The 21,563-nt window shown below is 45.0% G+C and overlaps 1 protein-coding gene across 1 annotated transcript in view; it reads left to right on the plus strand.

Moving 5' to 3' along the window:
• Nucleotides 1-21,563, plus strand: part of tweek (transmembrane protein KIAA1109 homolog tweek) — a 106,330-nt gene that overhangs the window by 38,954 nt on the left and 45,813 nt on the right. Inside the window, exons 21-34 of the mRNA XM_084601172.1 lie at nucleotides 97-427; nucleotides 702-803; nucleotides 3,128-3,373; nucleotides 3,757-4,038; nucleotides 6,336-6,476; nucleotides 7,205-7,462; nucleotides 10,128-10,399; nucleotides 13,767-13,947; nucleotides 14,039-14,086; nucleotides 14,574-14,891; nucleotides 15,634-16,556; nucleotides 17,021-17,235; nucleotides 17,416-17,543; nucleotides 19,730-20,077. Of these exons, the coding sequence (XP_084457298.1) occupies nucleotides 97-427; nucleotides 702-803; nucleotides 3,128-3,373; nucleotides 3,757-4,038; nucleotides 6,336-6,476; nucleotides 7,205-7,462; nucleotides 10,128-10,399; nucleotides 13,767-13,947; nucleotides 14,039-14,086; nucleotides 14,574-14,891; nucleotides 15,634-16,556; nucleotides 17,021-17,235; nucleotides 17,416-17,543; nucleotides 19,730-20,077 (3,793 nt within the window). The remainder of the gene's footprint in view (nucleotides 1-96; nucleotides 428-701; nucleotides 804-3,127; nucleotides 3,374-3,756; nucleotides 4,039-6,335; nucleotides 6,477-7,204; nucleotides 7,463-10,127; nucleotides 10,400-13,766; nucleotides 13,948-14,038; nucleotides 14,087-14,573; nucleotides 14,892-15,633; nucleotides 16,557-17,020; nucleotides 17,236-17,415; nucleotides 17,544-19,729; nucleotides 20,078-21,563) is intronic.

Below are 21,563 nucleotides of genomic sequence, written 5' to 3' on the forward strand. Positions count from 1 at the left end.
GCGCTAGGTGTATATGAGCTCCCCCTCTCAAGAAGCCTTGTCTAAAAAAATCTGCAATGCTGTTCTTGTGGTCATGCGCAATGTTTTATTTTGCAGGCCAGACCCTCGTTCCCGAGAAACTCCAGCGATTGACGACCTGACGGACAGGAGACGTAGCAATGGCTCAGCAGTGCGGCGTGCTGTGTCCACAGACTCCACGCACTCCTCAGAGGCCTTCTTTTCTGCTGATGAAGACGGGGTTGCAGCCGGACGTTTTCAAGAGGATAGTGACCAAAATTCTGATAAGAGACGCCGATCATTTTGCGTACGTGGTTCTTCATCAGCCAGCTCCAGCCTAGACCGACGACGTCACGCTAAAGAGCAGGACCCAGACGCTGATTCCAATTCTGTCTCAAGCACATCATTTCTCTCTGCTGTGTCGTCACAGGTATGTTATTTTACTTTTATTAGGGTGCATGTTATTGATTAGGAGCCCTTGTCTGCATTTAATATTGAGCTCTCTCTTCTTTCTCTTTCACCTCATTGCTTTCTCTTGTCTCGAGGCCTGTTTCGATACACCACAGATAGAAAGCATTGAGGGAGATTACAGGCAGCCTGTCAGACTTGTTTGCCTTGAAGTGAAAGTAAATTAATCTGACGTGTTTAAATAGTTTTTTAAAGTGCATGCAAATTCGGTTAACATCAGCACTTGTGCCTTTCAGGAGGATGTGACACTTGTGAACTTGCATCATCAAATGGACCGACCAATAGCAGAGTCTCCTCTGCTGATGGCATGCTATGCTGCCCACCTATCACAATACCAGGTGTGTTTTGTCTGTGGTAGTCAATGTGCTGATGCGGTGTGCATTGATTGGTTAACCATCTATGTTAGCTTTATACTGTGCCATAATGTTATGTCATATCAAAATTGAACAAAGGTAGTTTTGCCTTCAAGCACTGTTGGATGGTGTCTAGAATATTCAGCCATTTCTTGATGACTAGGTAGAAGGCTCATATTAGGCTTAAGTAAAAATTCTTCATAATTTCAAGTGATTAAAACTTCCAATCCTGGCACACATGCGATGCTACTTAAATTATTGAGAATCAATGCACTTGTGCTTTGTTATGCAGCATTTGAGCATCTGTCGTTCTCATATTATCAAGATACCATGTACTGCCTATTTACTCATCAATCTCACATCAGGGTTATACTTTATTTACTCATCAATCTCACATCGGGGCTGTACTGTGCACATGCATTGTGCAGATGATAGGGCATTCATGCAACAGTATTAAAGGCCCCATTCTTAAAAAAATCTATCAGCATTGTACAGAGCAAAAAATCAAGAGCATGCCTCCAGTTGATATATAGTATTTGGCTAGGGACATAACCGGACTTTGACTGGTTGTCTAATTGTGTAACTGCGCGAGACTACATGATGTGGCGGAGTTGGCAGGAGCTGCTGACGTGGGTAGTTGTGAATTGAACCCTCTGGGACCTTTGGATCTCCAGTTAAACATGTTACTCCTAGGCCATGCAGGCACGCTCATACTGTTTGGATAAAGTGGGGCTTTTTGTCTGTATGGCGTGTCGTCTTTCACATAATGTGGTAGCTTCTGACTGTGCCTTGAGTATATGTGAGATAATTGAGGCAAACATTCAAGATTATATATTAGCGAGTATCAAAATGCATGAATGTGAACCAGCATCCACACGAAGAGCTGCATATTAACGCTATTCTTTTCTTTTTAATTACCTATTCTAGGGCGCACACATTAATTTTGTATACATTCTGTCAAATGCAACAACTCTGTTAAACATATCCATATTGACTGAGCTGGCATGCAGTACATTTGGCGTTTAATCTGTTATCAGATGCCTGCGCACTGGCTTTAATGTGCGTTACATTTGCTGCTGAAAAATAGGCTGACTAGTGGCATCATTAGTACAAAGTTTGTTGAGCCTTAGAAGGTCAATTTCACTGAAGTTGAACTTTGCCTGGAGTGCCCTTCAACGATTTGACTTGTGAACTGATAGCAAAATTCTGAGCTCATTGGTTAACCGGTATAGTTACAATCATTCCAAAAGCGCTGTGTTAGATGATGCATGCATCTAGTGCCACATTGCACAGTTAGTCAACTTACAGATTGTGATGTAGGTGTGGAAAACCAGAAGCTCTCATCGAGGGGGCCTATTGCAAAATGGAGGGTTAGGGACGGTGTGAAAAAGCCAAGTGGCTAAATTGTGGCTTGGCGGTCCTAGGAGTAAAATTACCAAATTTCAGGCATGGTTATCTTGCTGATATGCTGTGTAGCCATTCAGAGCACAAACACACACTGCACACAGATGCACGCAGCATATGTTTCCAAATTGCCGCAAACCGCGAGGGCTGTGCAGCATATGGGATCTGTTCCTGGGGGTTCTTGACTGTTTGATGAGAGTGAACTGAATGTCCACATCCTCTCCGCTAAAGTTGTACTAGCAGCACCGCATCTTGTCAGCGACAGAAGGACTTAAGCAGAGGCCGCACAATGAAAAGGGGTCCACATTTGTGTGCATATAAATTAAAGTCCTCCAAATTCATGTGATCATTGTTCTTGTTCACAGTAGACTCTAGATTCTATGGGCAGCAGGGAGCTGCCGAAACGCCACACCTCTGTGGCTGAGGAGTTGTCAGTATAGTGGCTGCTCTTTATAAGAGTTGTAGTGCAAGGAAGTTTTTTGCTAAGATGCACTCACTTCTGTCATGATTGTAATTTTTTTTAGCACTGTCTCTTGACATACTACATGTAAAAAGTTATGCAGGGCATAAAAGCTCTTTGCAGTTGGACTTTAATATTACTGTTGCTAATGCTAAAAGCCGTACCTCGTGCTGTTCTGTGGAATCAGCTAACAAAACATGTAGGCTCATTTTACATTAAAGCGTCCCTGTACATGATTGCAGTTGGACTTTAATATTACTGTTGCTAATGCTGAGAGCTGTACCTCGTGTTGTTCTGTGGAGTCAGCTAACAAAACATGTAGGCTCATTTTACATTAAAGCGCCCCTGTACCATCGTGCTTCTCTCAGGTAGTAGTCTCAGCTCCAGGTGGCTTTCTTCACCTCCTCGTGCCTGTTTGCCAAGACGAGTTAATGCTTGGTTCCAGGTGACCAACTGGGAAGAGGTGGTTGCGCCCCTGCCACACCTGGTGGCACGGTCCACGGATGGTGGGCCCCCTTCGGCCTCCTGCTTTCTGCATGCCAGCTCCTGCTGGAAGCCTCGCTTCACACCGTGGGGCACCCGTGGTTTCTCTGACGTGCGGATGGTGGCACGAGCACGGAGGGCTGCCTCCATCGGAGCCGCTGGTTGTGGGGGCAGTGCTCAAGCATCAAAGTCCGCAGCTTCTACTGAGGTAAATAACAGGGACCTACCAGAGAGGATGAAACAACTGTGCTGATTTACTCTTGTAGTTACCATTTGGGCGGTGATGGCTTTATTTTAGAAAGGGCAAAGTGCAGAAAGGATTTTAGTGGGATAACATAAGGAATCCACAAAGGAAAAAAACTGTTGAGTGTAGGTGTCTGTGTGAAGCCGTCACATGCCATCTTGCAGTTGGTAAATAGTGGTTAGGGGTGTGCCGCCTGCCGCAGATGGTAGGCGGCAAGTGGAAAAAAGGGAAACTCCACTTGTAGGGGAGAGGAAGGAGAGGCCAGTCAAGGGATGACCCGGAAAAAAATTATTGTGAACAAGGGCAAGGCAGCTTACAGTTGAATTGTGTGTCATTCATCTTTGCAGCACCAGTGGGCCCAGCAGCCACAGCCATCATCACGAAGCGCCGTGGTGGTGCGCTTTCAAGGAGACGTGCACCTGCTTGTATCGCCGCCCTTGCTGGAAGGGGTGCGGGGCTTTGCCGAGGCACTGACACCTACACTGGCCGCCCTGCATCCAACCACTGTGCTAGGCCGTTTGCTGGCACGCTGCTGGACAGCTGTCAAGGGCAGCACACCTCAGGGCCACCCGCCACAAAAACAGCAACCCTGTCCAGCCGAGGGATACCATGAGACACACACCGAACAGGCAAGGCCAGCGTCATGCTTCGAACTTGCCGTGCACGCATTTCCTTGTCAGGCTCCTCAGAGCTGCACATGACGTAACACTGTTTCTGTTTGTAGCTATAGACTTAAGCTGCTCTTTTATAAGACTCGGCTCCCACATTTCGCCAACGTTTTTCGGTCCTCCTCTGGCAGGTAGTAGTCGACAGGTGGGCACTTATTGGTTGATGGTTTCTGTGACGTCAAGATACTGCATGCCATGGCTGGAATTGCTGAAGCTGCCAATCTGGGCAACTTACTTCAGATGGGGATCGAAGCCACTGAAATTTTGGATCCCGAGTCAAATATGCTACTCCTAGGCTTTGCTCCTAGGCTAGGCTAGGTTCATAGGGTTCGGTTAAGTAGGGCTTTCATACCTATTTCGAGTGGTCTTCCACGTAATGTGGTAGGTTCTGACGATATGCTTATGAATATATGCAACCCAAAAACCGAAATTGAAGTAAAAACTGAAGTGTTAATTCTCATTCGGCCTGACCACACTAAATCAGCTGTCTCTCTTTTTTTTATTTTAGGAATCGAAAACTTTGCGGATTAGGAGGAAACACATTGGATGAGTTAATCAAGCTACACACATCTGTTTTGCACGTTCCAACACGTTCCAAGGTTCTTTCTCTCATTTACAGTGGGGCGCAGCCAAATTTCGGTCGTGTGAATGTAAAAAAAGAAAAAGGTTTGATCTTTGGGATTATTTACTGTGAAATTAACTGAAACAGTGCAATGACCCTGCAAGCAAATCTGTTTATACAATTGGTCTCGTATGTATCGAACTTGAAAAAGATTGTGTTCAATGTGATATGTTGATATAGTATACCAGATATTGCAGTGAATAAGATTACTTTTTACCCTAGAAGTAAAAGCACAGCACACCAATGCCAGGGATGTGTATTCTTCAACACTGTCATCCGCTGGCACACTGGCAGCTTGTCCTAGTCTACATCGCATAGAAGTTGCTTTAGACAGTGCTTTGACTAGCCACTGCCTAGCGTAAGAGGCCTTATTGCTAGTTAGCTCTACAGCATTGCCAGCGTTGTAGCGATGCTAGCTTCCCCACATGGCAGCAGTTTCACATGGGAAATGATGCTGCCAGATCACATGGCATTTTCCACATGCCAGGCCGTTTTTATGGAGTCTCCAGTAGGTGCCTGTGGCCAAGTCCTAACCTGTTCCGCATGCAAAAGTGACCATAGGAGTGCCACTTGGAGAGGTGCCATTTTCAGGTGCATGGCACACCTCTCAACGTAATCAAAGTATCAACGTGCAGGGTACCCCGCCTTGCTCTATGCATCCTGGGATGCATGCTCGTACAAGGCCACATCCTCACAAGGACTTCAGATCAGAAAGGACTAGAGGGACATTACAAGACTGACACTTATGGCTACACCCACGCAGTGGAGCTCTCCAGCCTTGACCAATACCCCCTCTCACAATACTATTAGACGTGTCTCAAGACTCTGCCTCATTTGCCGCCTATATCTCCCATTACACAAACACTTATCTTCTGTGGCAAGCTATGAAGTTCACTGCATACAAACTCCTAACATTAATTTCCAAATGTGCATCACTCAAACCCTGTTCAATATTTTTACACATGCCCATGGTATGGAGACACGCCTCTTTAGCACGCATTATACTTGGACGTGTCCTCGCAAATCGTGACGCTTAAAGCCACCAAGTTGGCCATGGAGCAATGGGAGGCACAGGAGACTAGAACTGTCTTGGAGACCCAGAAGGCTCTCGTCACAATTGCCACCTGGTCAATCTGGGCTACTGGTGTCTTGGATTGAGCACACTACCCATTTTACTCCATTCACCTTCCAGATCTAAAAAATGTTTTTTCCTCATTCATTTACAGCAGTTCAGTAAACACTTACAGTACTGCTGGGCTTTTGCATGCTATCTTCAAATGGATCCTTTCGCTGTTTGATATAGCCAACAATTCAATATATCTGGTTTCTACATATTTGGGATCAACTTTCTATATAGGGTTTGGAAAGCTTTTAGAATGCACATTAAAAATGGATATAATTTGATTGTCACATACAAAGCTAATGGTATGCAATTAAGTTTTTAATCTGAGCATTATTGCTACATTTGAAGCAATTGTTAAAAGTGCAATGTTATGTATGACAACATGACTTTTGGATCATAATATGAGTATGTCCTGAGTCAGCTTGTGGATTGAACTGATCTTTTGGGATACAACTTTCAGCTTCTGATAATAAAAATTTTCGTCTAATGACACGATCCCTATTTATTTTCCAGGTGCAGCTGTGGCTTCATGTTCCACGAGTGAATGTGATGGCACTGCAGTGTTCGGTTGTTGAAGAACTGATTGCATTCTCTGCTCTGGACAATCTCAAGGACCTGGCTTGTGTGTCTGTTTTGGCTTTATGCCTGGACCAGGTGAGAACGCAAAAGGCTCAACATACTGTTATCTAGTCATTTAGCCTTACCATAACATAATCATGTAGATGCGTTGCATTCAGGAGAGCGTGTGCTGTTTTACCGGCATCTAGACCTTCCTAGTCTCTTATCCCCTTATAATAATAATAATAATAATAATAATTTTATTTGCATCATAGTAAGTTGATGGAGGAGGTGGGAATAAAAGCGACTAACGCTTGACAAAGTTCCCACACCCTTTACAGCAAGTGAGCAGTGGCATGCTATGGCACTTCTATCACAATAGCAAGGTGAGTGCAGTTATGTGCTGTTGTACAGTTTACTTGAATTACAGTAGCTTCGTGCGTGAATAAATTTTGTTCACATATTATTATTATTTTTTTTTTTTGCTTATTCATTTTGATTGAACATGGAGCCCTAGGAAAGGGCTTAAAGATGAAATACTGGTGTCTTAGTTAGTTTTGCGAGAAAACTCCAATGCTTTGGCAATGTCTTTTTGGACAAGGCCCCAGAGGTCAATTTATGCTGCTGTTCACTTTATGATGATAACAGCGGAGTATTTTTCGGTTTTAGGTGTCAGAAGCTTGAAGCAAGAGGTGGGAAAATTTTTAAATGGAAGGTCCTCAACAACGAATGCTACATTCGTTGTTGCTACATTCGATGTACGTGTGGTGTAACATGTACGTGTGGCCTGCGGTAATCACATGGTGCTCATGGTACACGTGCAGGTTCAAGTGCAGATGCTGCAGAGTCAGCAGGCACAGCGGTGTGTGCAAGTGCTCCCGGATGCCCAGGAGCAGAGCCCTCCTCTGGGCCGACGTTCCGAGAAGCCTTTGCTGCTCGAGACCAGTCTGCCGGGCCACCACCAGGGGGTGGCCACCATCAGCCTGGGCGCAGCTCATGCTCAGCTCAGGCGGCTGCGCAACTGCAGCTCTTCCTTGCTCAAGGAGGCCACAGTCACCTGCGTGGCACCACACCACAGCAAGGTTTGTGTTTGTGAACCATCCCCCTACTACTTAGCACCTGAACACTTGGCCTTTGTATGCTAAAGTGTAGTAGGTGTTTTTTGCCTTCTTATTGATTGAGCAATAAGCAAATGCAGTCCCTGGAAGGCATAAATGTTTGCAAGTGATATCAAGGTTTGATAAAGTAGAATATCTTGTACACCTTAGAGCCATGCCCATGGCTCCATGGCTTGGGTTTTGACATTGACATTATTTTCTATGCTCGGCACTTAGCAGCTTTTTCAAACGAGCCTTGCTGCAGTGACGTCTGCACATGCTGATGGGGAGGATGCATAGACTGATGGCCATGAATGTGGACTTGGATGTCTCCACATACTGCAGCAAAACCCAAAGACTCCTTTGTAGTTGTAGTTGCTGGTTTCATGCATATAGCCCTGCTGGTCTGATTGTACACGTGTGCTTACGGTGACATTGAGAACAGTGGCAGACACACAGTGTTGGTGCTTTGGTTTGCTTTGTTTACAGGGTTTAATGTCAAAAAGCAGCTCGGGTTACAAAGGATGGCATAATGAAGGGCTCCAGAAATTTCAACCACCTAGGGTTGTTTACCTTGTACTTAGCTTGTACTGACATCACCCAGTACTCGGGTGCCTTACTTTTTGCTTCCATCAAAAAGTGACCACCCTCTCGGAATTGAACCCATATTGTTGAAATTGGCACTAGAGCACCTTAACCACCAAGCCACCTCTGTGTGGCGCAATGGTGATGCAATGAGCGCGGCAGAGATAGAAGCCCTGACTTGAAGGCGTACTGCACTCAAGGGCATATCATTATGGCTTCAGCATGTCTCTCCTCTGAAAGCACAATTTGGAGTGCCCACCAAGGAGGGAGATATTTTTGTGCCTTTTCAGTTTTTTAGGATGCCTTCATGGGGACAGTGTGGTTGAGATGTTTTCTGAAAAATGAGATAGTCTTTAGTTTTTTTCAGTTTTGTGTCACAAAAACAACACGGAGTGAAGGAAGGGACCTTTTAATGCATGTGCTGCTTCAGCGGCTGTGCAGCATGTATATGGCCCATGAAATTTCACTTAGCATTCAGGTATGTCTTCAGTTTGCCTTCATGTTCTCTGTCATGGCGCACCAACAATGGGCAGTAAAACATTTCATGCTTAGAACCTTAATTTTCATCTCAAAGAAAGCCAATGCTACTACATAGGGTCAGTTTTCAAGGTTCCTTATATATTACTGTGCGTCAACGGTGGCTCCATTTCTGTGTCTGTGGTCAGATGGTGGAACCATTGCTACCGATGGCAGCCAACTGCTATTCGCTTATGTCAGGATGTAAAAGGATCGTGCGTGCTTAACTTTGCAGTTTTACAGAATTAGTAGAGCACCTTATTTTACGTCCTGTAAAACTTTGGTTGGACCATATAACATTCAGATTGCACTTCTTTTGTTTTCCTATACCCCTGCAGCCTTTGAAAAAGCAGCACATAACCTTTCATTCACTTTGCCTTTTAGGAGATTTACCGCGCTGAAGCACAGTTTCTTTACAGTTAAGCAGTCCATTAATTTTCAGTACAGCCAGCACACTGGGGAACAGATCAGCTCGCAATACCTTGTTGATTTAATTGCAATCACAGCAACTCTGTCAGCACAAAACAGACCACAAAACTACCATATGATTGCTTCCACGAGGAAAACAAAATGTGCTCTGTCTTTTTTCAGGTCAGTCGCATTATTGTAGTCATTAACCCAACGCAGTGAAACCAGGTCACGTGCATTTCTTGGAGTATGTGACTGCCGAGAAGGTCCCAACATATGCCCTCACAAAGGTGAAATGTAGGGTGGTACAAAGGATGTGCCCACTCTGAAAGTGGTGGCAAGGACACCATGGCACCCTAACAGCAGGCTTTCACTTCTGCTGTGGGTGGTTCAAATGATCGAAATGCTGCATCTTTTATCGTTTCTTACATGATAATGTATACAGCTGGTTTTGCTGAAAAGCTGCCTTTGGCGTAGATAGTTGTTGAGAAAAATTCTGATTGATGTCATGACGTCACGACCACAAGACCTTGCACATCAACTTCAAACACCCCACATTCAAATACAGGTAACGAATTGGGGAATGGTTTAAATGAAACAGTTCGTGAGAAGGCTTCTCTAATGGGGTACTTCACTTTCTTGCTGTCGGGGTTTGAACACGGGACCTCTGCATGACAGGTGGGCACACCACATAGGCTACAAAGGCTCGTTGGCGCCAAGCTTAAGGGGCACCAGGGATGTGTATTGATGTTGCAGTAAGCATATTTTTTAAAATTTAAATAAAATGTTCTTAAAATTTCGTGGAAATGAAAAGGGGTGTTGAAAGCACTGTTGTGTCTACTGTACGTGAATTAAGCGTCTTTCTCATTCAGGCATTTTGAGTCATTCGAATACAAAAAACATCTTCGCTATAAGCGATTCATTGTGACATTGAAAACTTTCTTCTTATTATAGAGAGAGAACTTCCACAGAAATAAAGTAGCCTAACCAAACTTTGCTTTTACTTCACTTTACCCAGTGACGGGCTATATCCGTAATCATTATAATGAGTTCGACTGTATTGCATTTTTTTCTTTGTTTTTTACCCACTTGTTGTTTACACAGCAAAAGATTCCTCGTGCTTTTTGTTTATTTCCCGTAGGTCTGCTTCACCTTTGAGTGTCCTGATTGGGAAAAGATTCGCGAGGATGAGAAGATGGGTTTCATTATGACTGAGTGTGGTATCGAAGGAGCCAGCCTGAGGCTCGTAGGGCAAGGAGGGCCACGCAGTAACCCTGAAGGTTCCGGCCTCTCTTTCCACTCCGAAGGGGAACCATCTTGTGATGCACTGCTGCTTCTTGAAATCAAGACAGTCTGGTTCAACTTTGCTGCCCCTCCACGCACCACCAATACGCACCGCACTGACTTCACAAGGTATTTTTGCTGCTGTCGTCTGTAACACTAGCTGCATGTAGTGGCCGCTGGTTATGGGGAAGGGATGGAGGCCTTCATGGCCCTTCTGACTGCAATGAAACATCATTCAGCCATTCTTCGTGCTACCGTGGAAATATTGCACACAAAGTTGTTGTGCATAATAAGCTAGAAATATTCACCGACTTGGTAAAGGACGATACCTCGCATTTTTAATGAAGGATGGCGCGCACATAGGCTTTTATGTTCTTGAAAATTTATTTTCTGCTGCTGAGAGGGTGTCCCAGTGCATCCACTATCGGGATTTTTTCTTGTAATAACGCTTTGAAAAACTAAATGTGGAAGTCTCCTTCTAGCATCGGCGTGGCAGCTCTAACAGTCAGAGCTGTGACCCCCAACTCGTGGTGCCAGAAGTCGCCACGGTGGTGGGTTCGCACCAGAGGGGATAAACAGAAGTTGCATACTCGAAGGAGGCTTTATTCTGCCTGAAAAAAATTAAAACGGCACTCAAATACAATTGCAGTAGCGAGCGAACGTCCTGCTCACATTCGGGATGAAATAAAAGCACAGAAAGGCAGGAGCACATGTGAAAAGGGGAGAGGAACGTACCGCTCACCTTGCGTGGCTTCGCGCTCACGGCCCACAATGGTAAGTGTGTACGATGACCAGGCGACTCTGGTGATGTCAGCTCTCTCCTTGGCAGAAAGTCTGAACTGTGCATGTGCTTCCACCGTTCACCCGCTGGACAACAAAAGAAAATCATGAAAGGCGTGCTTCTCCTGGACGGTGGAGGGTAGGTGTCAGGCTATACCAGGTGGAAAGAAAGAAGGCCCCGACGGCGTCACTGCAGGAGACTACTAAGTGAAAACTGCTCTGTTGGGCTCTCTATTCAAGGTAGAAGGCCACCTTTCAGAAAACGTTTTTTAATATCAAACACAAAGAAGAAATTAGTGGTCTATATTAAAGATGACCTTTTTGTATTCAAATTAGGAAGTTCAGATATACGAAAATAATTTTCTTTTTTTTTTTTTACATTTATTGTTAGAAATGTACTGTATAAATATGCAACCTACGCCAGCAATCATAACTCTTGGTATACCTTGCACAACAAAACTTCCTTTTGCAGTTGTAAGCTAAAGGTAGCAGCCGTGAAATGAACCAAAGTAATTACGATATCATCAACTGTTGTTTCTTTAAGGACATAATTACCTAAGAACAGTGGTTTTCAATATGGAACATTTTTAAAGCATGCAACAATAACAAAATTTATCGTACAATTTCATTTTTTGGGGTTCATTGCACAGCCCAATATATGAGGAATAAGTGTGCAAAGTTTCATTAAAATCTTCGGGGAAAATCTCGACGAACGCTCACGTAAGCCGAAGTGACAGAAAACTGATTTTCGAGAAAAAGGATAAAAAAGAGTTGATACAGCTACATAGTATGTCGTATAGCTTGCCCAAGAGGGTTAAAATCGGCTACATTTATAGGCAAAAGTTCTCCTTAGTCTTCTCTTTACTTCTTTTTGCCCCTGCATCTGCTCGCTGTTTTTTCCTCGCGTTTCTTGCAACATCGATAGAGTAACGGGAGGATTTTTCGATATGCTGTTGGTCGCCTGTCAAACAGGCTTTCATTCAAGCTTTTAGTGTTTCCCGTGTGGTTAAAGTATGTAAACAATGAAGTGAAGGCATAGAAGTACATGACGCTCCTAATTGGTTGTCTGCAGGTTCAATTATGAGGGAACTCTTCAGTGTACGCTACCTATGTGGTCAAAATGTCATGCATTCTTCTTGTGAATGATTTTGCTCTTAAATGCAAACAAAAATAGACATTCATGCATGGAAACTAGTGCGATTATAAAACTTGAAGTTAAGAAGCAAAAAATTAGTTGTGGTTTAGCTCTGGTTAACCCTAGTTGAATTGCCTGCTACATGATTCCCCTATCAAGCCCTATCAGTGTAAGGTGCTACATTATTGGGAACACTTAAGCTCATTCTTGAAGGGTATGACGCGAGAGCGTAAGCTACCAGCTCACTTATAAAGTCTCGCTTCAACCAAGCCATATGGATGTGCCTGGATGTCGTAGGGGTAACCAGAATGCAAACGATTCTGGTAGGCTGAGTTTCGGTTTACCGAAATGCTCGGAGGTTTGCAACCTTGGCTATATTTGAAATGATTTTATACAAAAATATAATTTTTTTGTCAGTCATTTAAAAATAAATATATAAATTGGCAGAATAAAATTTCAAAAACAAAATTAGTATGCAGGTTCAGCAACTTACAACCTATGTAGTCAAAATATTACGCGTCGTTCTGGTGAATGTTTTTGTTGGTAAATACAAACAAAAACACACATACCTGCATAGAAACAATTATTATTATTGCAAATTGAAATATTAGGAAAGAAAAAAATGCAAGGCCATGAGTATATTGAAAAATAGTTCGGTGTGTGCAAACTAACCGTTTCGGTTTTGCAAAATGTGCAGGGAGTTGCAAATTTGGTTGTATCACTGGAATGGATTTAATTAGAAGCATAATTTTCTTTTCCTGATTATTCAAAAATGATTGCATAAGTTAATAAAATATTTTGAAAATTGATTTTTTTTTCTGCACAAATAACACGTTTTCAAAGTGGCCTCCTATTAAGCAAAAAGAAGAAGCATATGTAGCACACACTCAATTGCTCCAGCGGTAAGACCGGCTGCTTCCTTATTAGCGTCACTTTCATTGTGTGAAGTTTCACCAGTGAGACAACGATGTCACTATCAGATCATGCTGGAGAAGAAGTTTCAACTGCACTGTCTGTGTCCCTAACCTTGCAAAACTTGGCAGTTTTCTTAGTGCTTTTCCCTTCCAGAACTTGATGGTAATGATGGTACACGCAGGAAAACGAATGTTTGCGGCAGCTGGCTTAAACTGCAGCACTGCGGAGCCATCTTGCTTCGGAAAAGCCAAGTCACATGATGATGATAAGTGATAGTTGGGAGGATTGGCACACTGCATGACACACACTGCATAGATATGCAGTGTGTGTCATGATCACTCTGGTACTTAAGCCTGCAAGTGGCTGTCGGTAGGGCATCGGGCATGGCAGGCGTACAGGAAACCGAAGCAGGAGCTTTCATCGCAATGCTGTGTTCGCTTTCTGGTATAGTGGCGAGAAGTGGCCCTATGTATACTCATGGCTGCCAGTGGAGCTGGCACATTGAGACATTTGTGATGAGACACCATGTCCCAAGCGGAACTACTTTTTAAGCGAGTATATCTTAATGAGGTTTTAGCATAGATCGTGTCAAAATGGTAACTGCATGTTGTATTTCTGCACTTGGTCATACATGAGGAGAATAAGCTTTGGCATGTTTTCTTGCAGGCTGGACTGGCATTTGCTAAGCACAATGACGCCATCTATAAATGCCTGGCTTAAGCCATGCGATCGCCTTCTAGTAGCTTTGCGCAAAGCACAGCAGACCGAACAGCAACGTCTCTGTGCTGTGCTTGCCTGGCTCATGGCAGAGGCAATGGATGCACAGGGTGGACATCTGCCACCCAGGGTAAGCAAAGCAGTTTGCTGGTCGGGGATCAAAGGGAAAATATTGAAGGCCTATGATGATACACCTAGTTTTTATTGGTCTTACTCTACAGGGAAAACAGCTGTATGGAAAGTTGACGCCCCTAGCCAGAGCTCTTCAGGTAAGCTTGCTCATGCCTCTACTTTGTTGCTGTTGTTTCGGCGACAGATCCTTGCACCAATTCAACATTGGAAGCTAGGGAAGCAAAGAAATTTTACAGGTCACTTAGTCATATGCTTCCGGGATTATTCAGTATGTGTGAAAGTGATATTTATTGGTGTTGCCACTTGGTCATATCTGCCAGGTGACCTCGATGCAATCATGGGCTAAAGAGTAGCACAGGTACTACACTTTGTGATGTGGGATGCAGCTTTCAGGAGCGATTATGTTTAATCAACAGCCAGACTTGTTTGAAAGGAAGTAAGCAAACTCAGTGTTGATTTACAAGTGAATTTGAAGCTTATCTTGCATGCATTTTTCTCTGATTTTTTACTGCCGAGTTATTTCTCTTTGTTTACACAATTTGTGGGCCACTTTAATGGGCCCATCTGTTGTTGTTGGGTGGCCTGCAGCTGTGTCACTGTGTTCTCCTGTGGCAATCTCTGTAGGAGGAACCGTCGTGCCAGCTGCTGTCGGCGTTGTGCCGCTTCCTGCCCGACGCCCCCGCACCAGAGGAGAGCCTCGGGGCTCAGAATGTGCCCCCGCTGGGCACCCTTCGGCGGGGCCTGCTAGCGCTGAGTCGCCAGTGGAAGCACCTGCTGTACATGCCACTCCTGGTGGAGCAGAACAGCCGGCTGCGCAAGTGCCTTCGGCCAGAGCCAGCACCAATGCTGCGTGTGCCGCTGCGTGAAGACGATGAGCCCCACCAACCCGACGAGACTGCCTGCCTGCTGGCTGAGGATGCTGGTGTCACCCAGGCTGCCAGGGTGGGTGTTAGCTGTACATATGCTGACTAGCACAGGTGTTCTTGTCATGATTTCCTGTAACAGTGAGTGACACATAATGATGCTTAGTTTTCTGGCCCCTTTTTATCTATTACATCAGCTGGATACATTTGCTCCATGCTGAACCAAGTTGCAGTAATTCTGACTGGACCTTAAAATATGGGAGGTCTGATAGACAGTGTTTTTTCTGACCACTAGCCTACTTTCTGTTGAATCTGAATTTAATTAATGAAATGGGACATCGTTGTTTCCACATGAAGAGAGATGTGACGAATAATGCTTCTCCTTGAGCAGTCTGCTTACTACTTATGTGGCAATGGCTTTTGATGCTTTACGCTATTGAGAAAATGTGGGAGCACACGATACGATTCTGAGAAGGAACTTAAATCCTGCTTAGAGTTTGAGTTGTTCCAGTGTTTGCTGTGTTCATATGATCTGTCAATTGGTTATGGTCTTAGATAGGGAAAACAGCATTGCTTGGCAGACAGTACTACACACAGCAAAGATCCTGTTAAGCTTCTACGATATACTGGGCAGCTAAAAATGTTATCTTGGTAATTGCATGCTTTAATTATTTTTATTATTATATTAATGAACTTGGTAAAGCCACAATTTATTTCGAGGTGGAAAAATCTCACCCTTTGCTTATGCTGCATATGTCAGCAGATGCTTGTTTATGAGCAGTGGGACTTTATTGCGTGCTCTTGTTTGCCTTTGTTTTAAGGAAGCCAAGGCAAGCCGACCAGGAGCTTTCCCACTTCTGGGCGCACCTCTGGACTCCCCGTTGCACTATGGTGGCATGCTGTACCTTGGCAAGACACTGGAGCATGGCATCTCCTGCATGGTGGCCAACAGTGGCCGCCTGAGGGGCTCCCGGCACAGTTTAGCTACCTGGAGCTTCTCCAGTGTGGAACCCATTTTGCGCTCCTCTCTGGACCCTGCCAATGATGACGAAGATCTTTACAACTGGATGGCTCGCCAAAGGGGCCCTACGTCCCCCTTAGACTCCCCATCAAGCCGCAGTGCGCCTCGTGAATCGGGAGTGCCCACGGGCGGAATCCCTGACGCTCAGACTGTGTTTGAACCCCTCCTTGAAGCCCTGGGAGCGTGTGCCCTGGGTTTGCAAACACCGGGGCCCCGTCTAGCACTTTCGGCCCTCACGGAGCTCCTTCGGGTTGACCTTGTCGAGTCTGAGAGTCCTGACCAGCCACAGAGGAGACGATCCAAGCCAGGCCAGAGACTCTTTGTAGACACAAGCACGGACACGCCCGCTCTTGTGTGTGACCGGCTAACCCTGGAGCTTGACGTGCGACATCCTGGGAGTCCCGGTACATGTGCCCACATTGCTGTGGACATGCAGTATGTGGCTCAGCAGGTGAACATGCCGCTACTGCGCCTGTTGCACCAGTTCTCGAGCATGTATGAGAATGTGAAGGAGACACGGCTAGAGCTGCAGTGCCGCAGACCTCGGGCTGACTCGGTGGTTGTGCAGCAGCCAGTTTTTGGTGGCAGCCAGGAATCGGTGGCTGTCGCACGGCCACCTGAGGCTGGAGGGGAAGGTGCAGCCACGCCACGCTGCTGGAAGACCATGTGTTTCCTACTGGACTTGTACGAGACCATGCCACCTTCGCAGGCCTTGGCTGATAGGTAACCAGCCTTATGCTTTCACCTGAGGTCTGTCTGATTGGTGTGCTACCCAATAAAGACATCTGCACAGGAAGCAAACTTTGTTTGAAACTTGCAATATTATGTTTAACTTTTTTCTGGTGATAAGAGCTTGGTCACATTTTGTGCCAGCAAAAACAAATCTTTCTCAGTTGAATTGCCCTGCCATTTCATGCCAGGCGGCGTGTTACTTTGGTTAGCTCACTTATGCTTCCAAAAGTGTTTTGCTTGCATGATAGCATCTGTGCAAAGACTAACTTTGGAGGCTTAGTGCAAAGAATTACACTGCAGGATTGAGGCAAAGATGAGTTGTCAGGAAAAGAGAAGTTCTGCTTTGATGTTTGCAAAGGCATGTGTCAAACCTTGTCAGAAGAGTGGCATGTGTGGTGACGTGCAAAACTGGTGTGTCACTGGTATAGTTTACTAGTTTGAGTACTTGCTTGCAGGTTCACGATATCAGTTGGAGAACACAAGCTCGATGCATCTGAAGGCTACAGAGGCAATGGCAAGTATGAGCACCTTCATGAGCACCGTGTCGACATGGAGAACGGAGACACACAGAGCAGGCAGCAGCAGCATCATCACCAGCAACACCAGCAGCCGCACCACCAGCAGCAAGAACGCCCCAGCCACCGAGAAATGCCTCGACCAGCAGCTGCTGGCAAGTGCTTAACTAGCTTTGGTAGATCTTCCGAGATTATAAGTTGCATGTGGAGTTTTTAGTCATTAATGGCCTTTTTTTAAGGTAGCTCATATTTCTGTTGTGTGCTGGGTTTTTAGGGAGTTACGCATGGGGCATAATGTTATTCCCATGGCACATTACCTTAATTCTCTCTTTTAGTTGCTGAACGTGTACCACTGGCAGTGTTCGCCATGGGTCATGTGAAAAGAATACGGCTCCTGGCTATGCTCAGTGGATTAAGGCTTGAGGCTGAATTGTCCGGCCTGCAAGCTAGTGGCACACACAAGGTAAGCGATGTGCATGCTAGAGTGCATGTGAACAAACACAAAAATTAACCTTGCCTCAGCATTTCTTGATATGAGCTACTTTTCAATGTGCGAAATGTAGTAGATTGTTTTATCATCGTATCTGTTGAAAGGCACAACACAGCGCAACAGAAACAAAAACCAAAAGGACCTGTGTTTAACTGTACGAGGAGGGATAAAAAAAAATGGGGGGGCGCTTCTGACACCATGTGTGGTCGCCGCTTAACGGCCCAGGTCTCGAGGAGACGCACGGGAGCCTTTGGAGTGACGGACAAGCAGGCAGCTGATCCCGACTAATACAAGATGCCTCTTTATTCTGTAGGCGTGTATATATGCACAGAAAGCCCCACTGCATGGAGCCACTTACTACTGGCATAATGGAAAGGGGGTGACCTCTATACCATTAAGGGTACGACACAGCAGCAGCGATGGCTCCTTTCTGCCTGCTCTCTTTGTTGGAGCCGGCGACAGCAGCGCAGACCAGGACAAATTTTCCTTTTAACTACGAAGTTTTTGAGAAAACTATATAGCTTTCCTTTGTAGCTGTATGGCTGCACTGAGGTAGAGAGGTGAATGCAGATGGGTAATATCCTCTTATCACTAATTCTTCTCCACCTTGGAGGATTTCTCTAAACATTAGACTAATACATTTTCCCACTTCGCAGTGTTGTTAAGTTCTCTGTCACCATACCATCTTCTAGCCTTCCTGGTTGGGTCAGTTGATGGAGTGACTGCCCCAGAAATGTGGTGATCCTGGGTTTGAACCCGTGACCAAGACGAATTTTTTTTTAACTGTGGAGTTTGTGAGAAAGCTATATGCCTTTCCTTTGTAGTTGTATGGCTGCGCTTGGGTGAGTGCCAATGAGTCATCTCTCCCTTATTACAAGCTGTCATATTATGTGAAAGACGACCTGACGTAGATATAAAGCCGCATTTTAACCAAGCCTTGCAAACGTGCCTGCTTGGGCTAGAAGTTAGTCTGTCTGTTGACATCCAAGTGTCCTGGAGGGTTTGATTCCCATCTCCCCCATCCATCTTAAAAGTGAAGCACGAGTTGGCAGCACGTACCAACTCAGCTGTGTCTTGTGACGTCATGCAACCTGCCAAAGAATCGGTGCCCAGCCACTTCACCTGCCAAATACCACCTAACAGAGGTGTGCCCATGATTTCAATACGACAGCGTTAAGGGCACTGTGTCGTAGGAAAGACTGTGTCGGCATTTTTATTAGTTGTTGCGACGCAAAATCGGTGCCAGTTTGCGGCGCCCACAGGAAAACCCGTGATCATACTGCGCTGCCGTAGTACAAGTGGCTTGCTCTGCTGAATGAACAGGCGGTGTTTAAGATGCTATCTGTCTACTCATGAGGCGAAGCTTGAGTGTCCCCCTGATTTTTTTGTCGTTTGGTCTTTCACACAATATGGTAACTTACAACTGCATGTTAAAGAATATGTGCGAGGTAACAGGGACACAAATTAAGGGGTTTGTGATTGAGCAAGTAGCAGAGTGCATGTAGGTAAACGAGGACCCGCAACGGGAGCAGCAGACGAGAGCCAATAACGCTGTCATGTAATACCCTTAAAGGCGGAGCTTAAATAAGTCCCACATTTTTTTTTTCACTTACAATTTTGATGCTGGATTTTCTGGGGAACGGGGCATTTAACGTTATCTTGTTGAATGGAACAGCGATGGTTGCACTAAATGCACCATATCTGCGGCCGCACCCGAGGCCAGCCTATATGCAGCTCATATCGCCAAGCACATGAATGTGGAATGTTTGGCTGCAACATGTGATGGCAAAAATTATCACTGTTTAGTGCCTGAAATAAGTACCACATACAGCCTTTGTTTAAAAATGTCACTTGTGATAAAGACTACTGGAGATAATTTTGATCACATTGGTAGAAAAAGAACAAATCTTGACCAAATACTGTCACTATTTGTCCTAGTTAAATATGTAGCTCTTGTCATCATCCTGCAGAGAACTTGAATATCAGTTGACATATATGCTGTAATTTATTACTGTATTTTATTGCAGTAGTTTGCTTTACAGACTGTCAGATGCTGCTACTTCTAAAAAGAAGACACCAGAAAATGATCAATATAAAGACAGATTTTGCTCAGTGGTGTCAGTGGAATTTAAGTTTGGCCTATATCTGTTCTGCGACAGGAGACACTTCGTGATGGGAGTCACCAGAGCGAGTCATCCGCCACGGGTCGCCTCGGGCCAGCCAGCGTGGTCCTGTTGGAGGGCCAGCCGCCCAATCACCAAATGGTTGTCACCATGGCCGTGGGCACATCGCAGGCACTGGGTTCCAGCCGTGGCTGGGGTCCTACAGCACGGCATGCAGCCCTCATATCTGTGGGGGCCGTGCACATTGATATACCCCAGCACCCTGTCGTGCTGCACAGCATGGTGACCCGTTCGAGTAAGCAGCTGTCCACAACCCTGCAGGAACTGCGCCGCAGTGCCCCAGGACGCACAACACAGCGGCCAACTGTGGAGGAAACCACTCTGGTAAGACGGAACAGTATGTCAATCTAGCTTTTGGAGTAAGAGTACATTGCTTGTGTACTATCTTGGAAAAGCTTGCATTTCTTTTCTTTCTTTTTTTATTGACATTTAGCACATATATAGAAGTGATAAAATGTAATGACTAAAAAGTGAACGTGAGCAGGGAAGGTTTGCATTTGGGTGGTAATGCCAAGCTTTGGTCTGCTAGCATTGTTTGGGGGCTGCTAATTTGTAATATGAGAATGTGATCTGTGATGTTGATGCAGGGCAGGAAAATATGCAGTTTGAAGCCTAATCTGGCTAGATTAGAGTAAATTAGGAATTCGTTTCAGCATCAAAGAAGTTGGTGTAATTTCTTTCTGCAGACTGCGTTTCTGGGTTTTAAAATGCAAATCACTTTATATAGCTGTTGTTTAGCACCAGTTAGACATGAAGTTTTCTTTAGGCTCGGTTCAGCTAGCTAAGCTGTGCAACCATGCTTTCAGTTGCTAAATCGTCAAGGGCACATACTATTCCGGCATGCGTTGCCTTGCGTGCCGTGCTTTTTCCACACTGTCTCGCCAGCATTCTAAATGTAATATCAAGGACAGGAATTCCAGGGACATGTGAGGGGCATCAAAAAGATAGGCAGGTTTAAACATGGCTAAACAAATAAAGTAGTGTGAGGTTCTGATTGAACATACGGGGTTAACACGCTTACGATTACTGTTAGCCCCGAGCCTTGATGCTTGTTCTGGTTTTTTAGCAGCTCCTACCAAGCTTGGCCTCTCATATTTTCTCTTCAGTTCTTGTCGAAGGCTTTTTTTGGAGGCACCATGATCAGGATAGGAAAGGAGGAGGAGTCTTGTTCTCGGACTCTCTACCTCAGTTTACCGGCGCTCTCCGACATTCCAACTACCGGCACGCGAGAGCTATCGATGCCAAAATCTCATGAGCAGCTGCATGGTGATGACAGGCGCACGTTACTTGTGTCCTGTTGTTTTACCCTGCTTTTAGGCATGAACTTTTGTAATGCCATGTTCAAAATGTGAAAGCCGCAAAAACTGCTGTGTTTGTCATGTAGGTACGCCATCAGCACTGGAGCACAGCACGTTGTATCAGCTGTGGTTGTTGCATTCACTAACATCCTTTTCATGTCAGTTCTTGTTTTATTGTCATGAAAGCTTTGCAGGGTTGGGCCAAATTTCCGGTAACTCAGCACTAACAAAGAGGTATTCTGCATAGCGGATTCGTTTCATCAATGTCAACTACCACAATGCATTGGTACATGGTGTTCTCAAATACATGTGCTCCAATGGGAGTGGAATTGTGGAATTAAGAAGCTTCATAATATCAAGGAATTCATTACATGGAGGTTTATTACATAGAGATTTAACCTTATTTACACAGGTACGGCTGGTCTCAGCAGCGTCTTGGCATGATGCCGAGTACACAAAGCAAGCCACTGTTACCACTGCTGCTATCAATACATAAACAAAGTGAGCCATTC

This window comes from Amblyomma maculatum, chromosome 4, assembly GCF_055883805.1.
Source record: "Amblyomma maculatum isolate TAMU_Amacu chromosome 4, ASM5588380v1, whole genome shotgun sequence".
NCBI lineage: Eukaryota > Metazoa > Arthropoda > Arachnida > Ixodida > Ixodidae > Amblyomma > Amblyomma maculatum.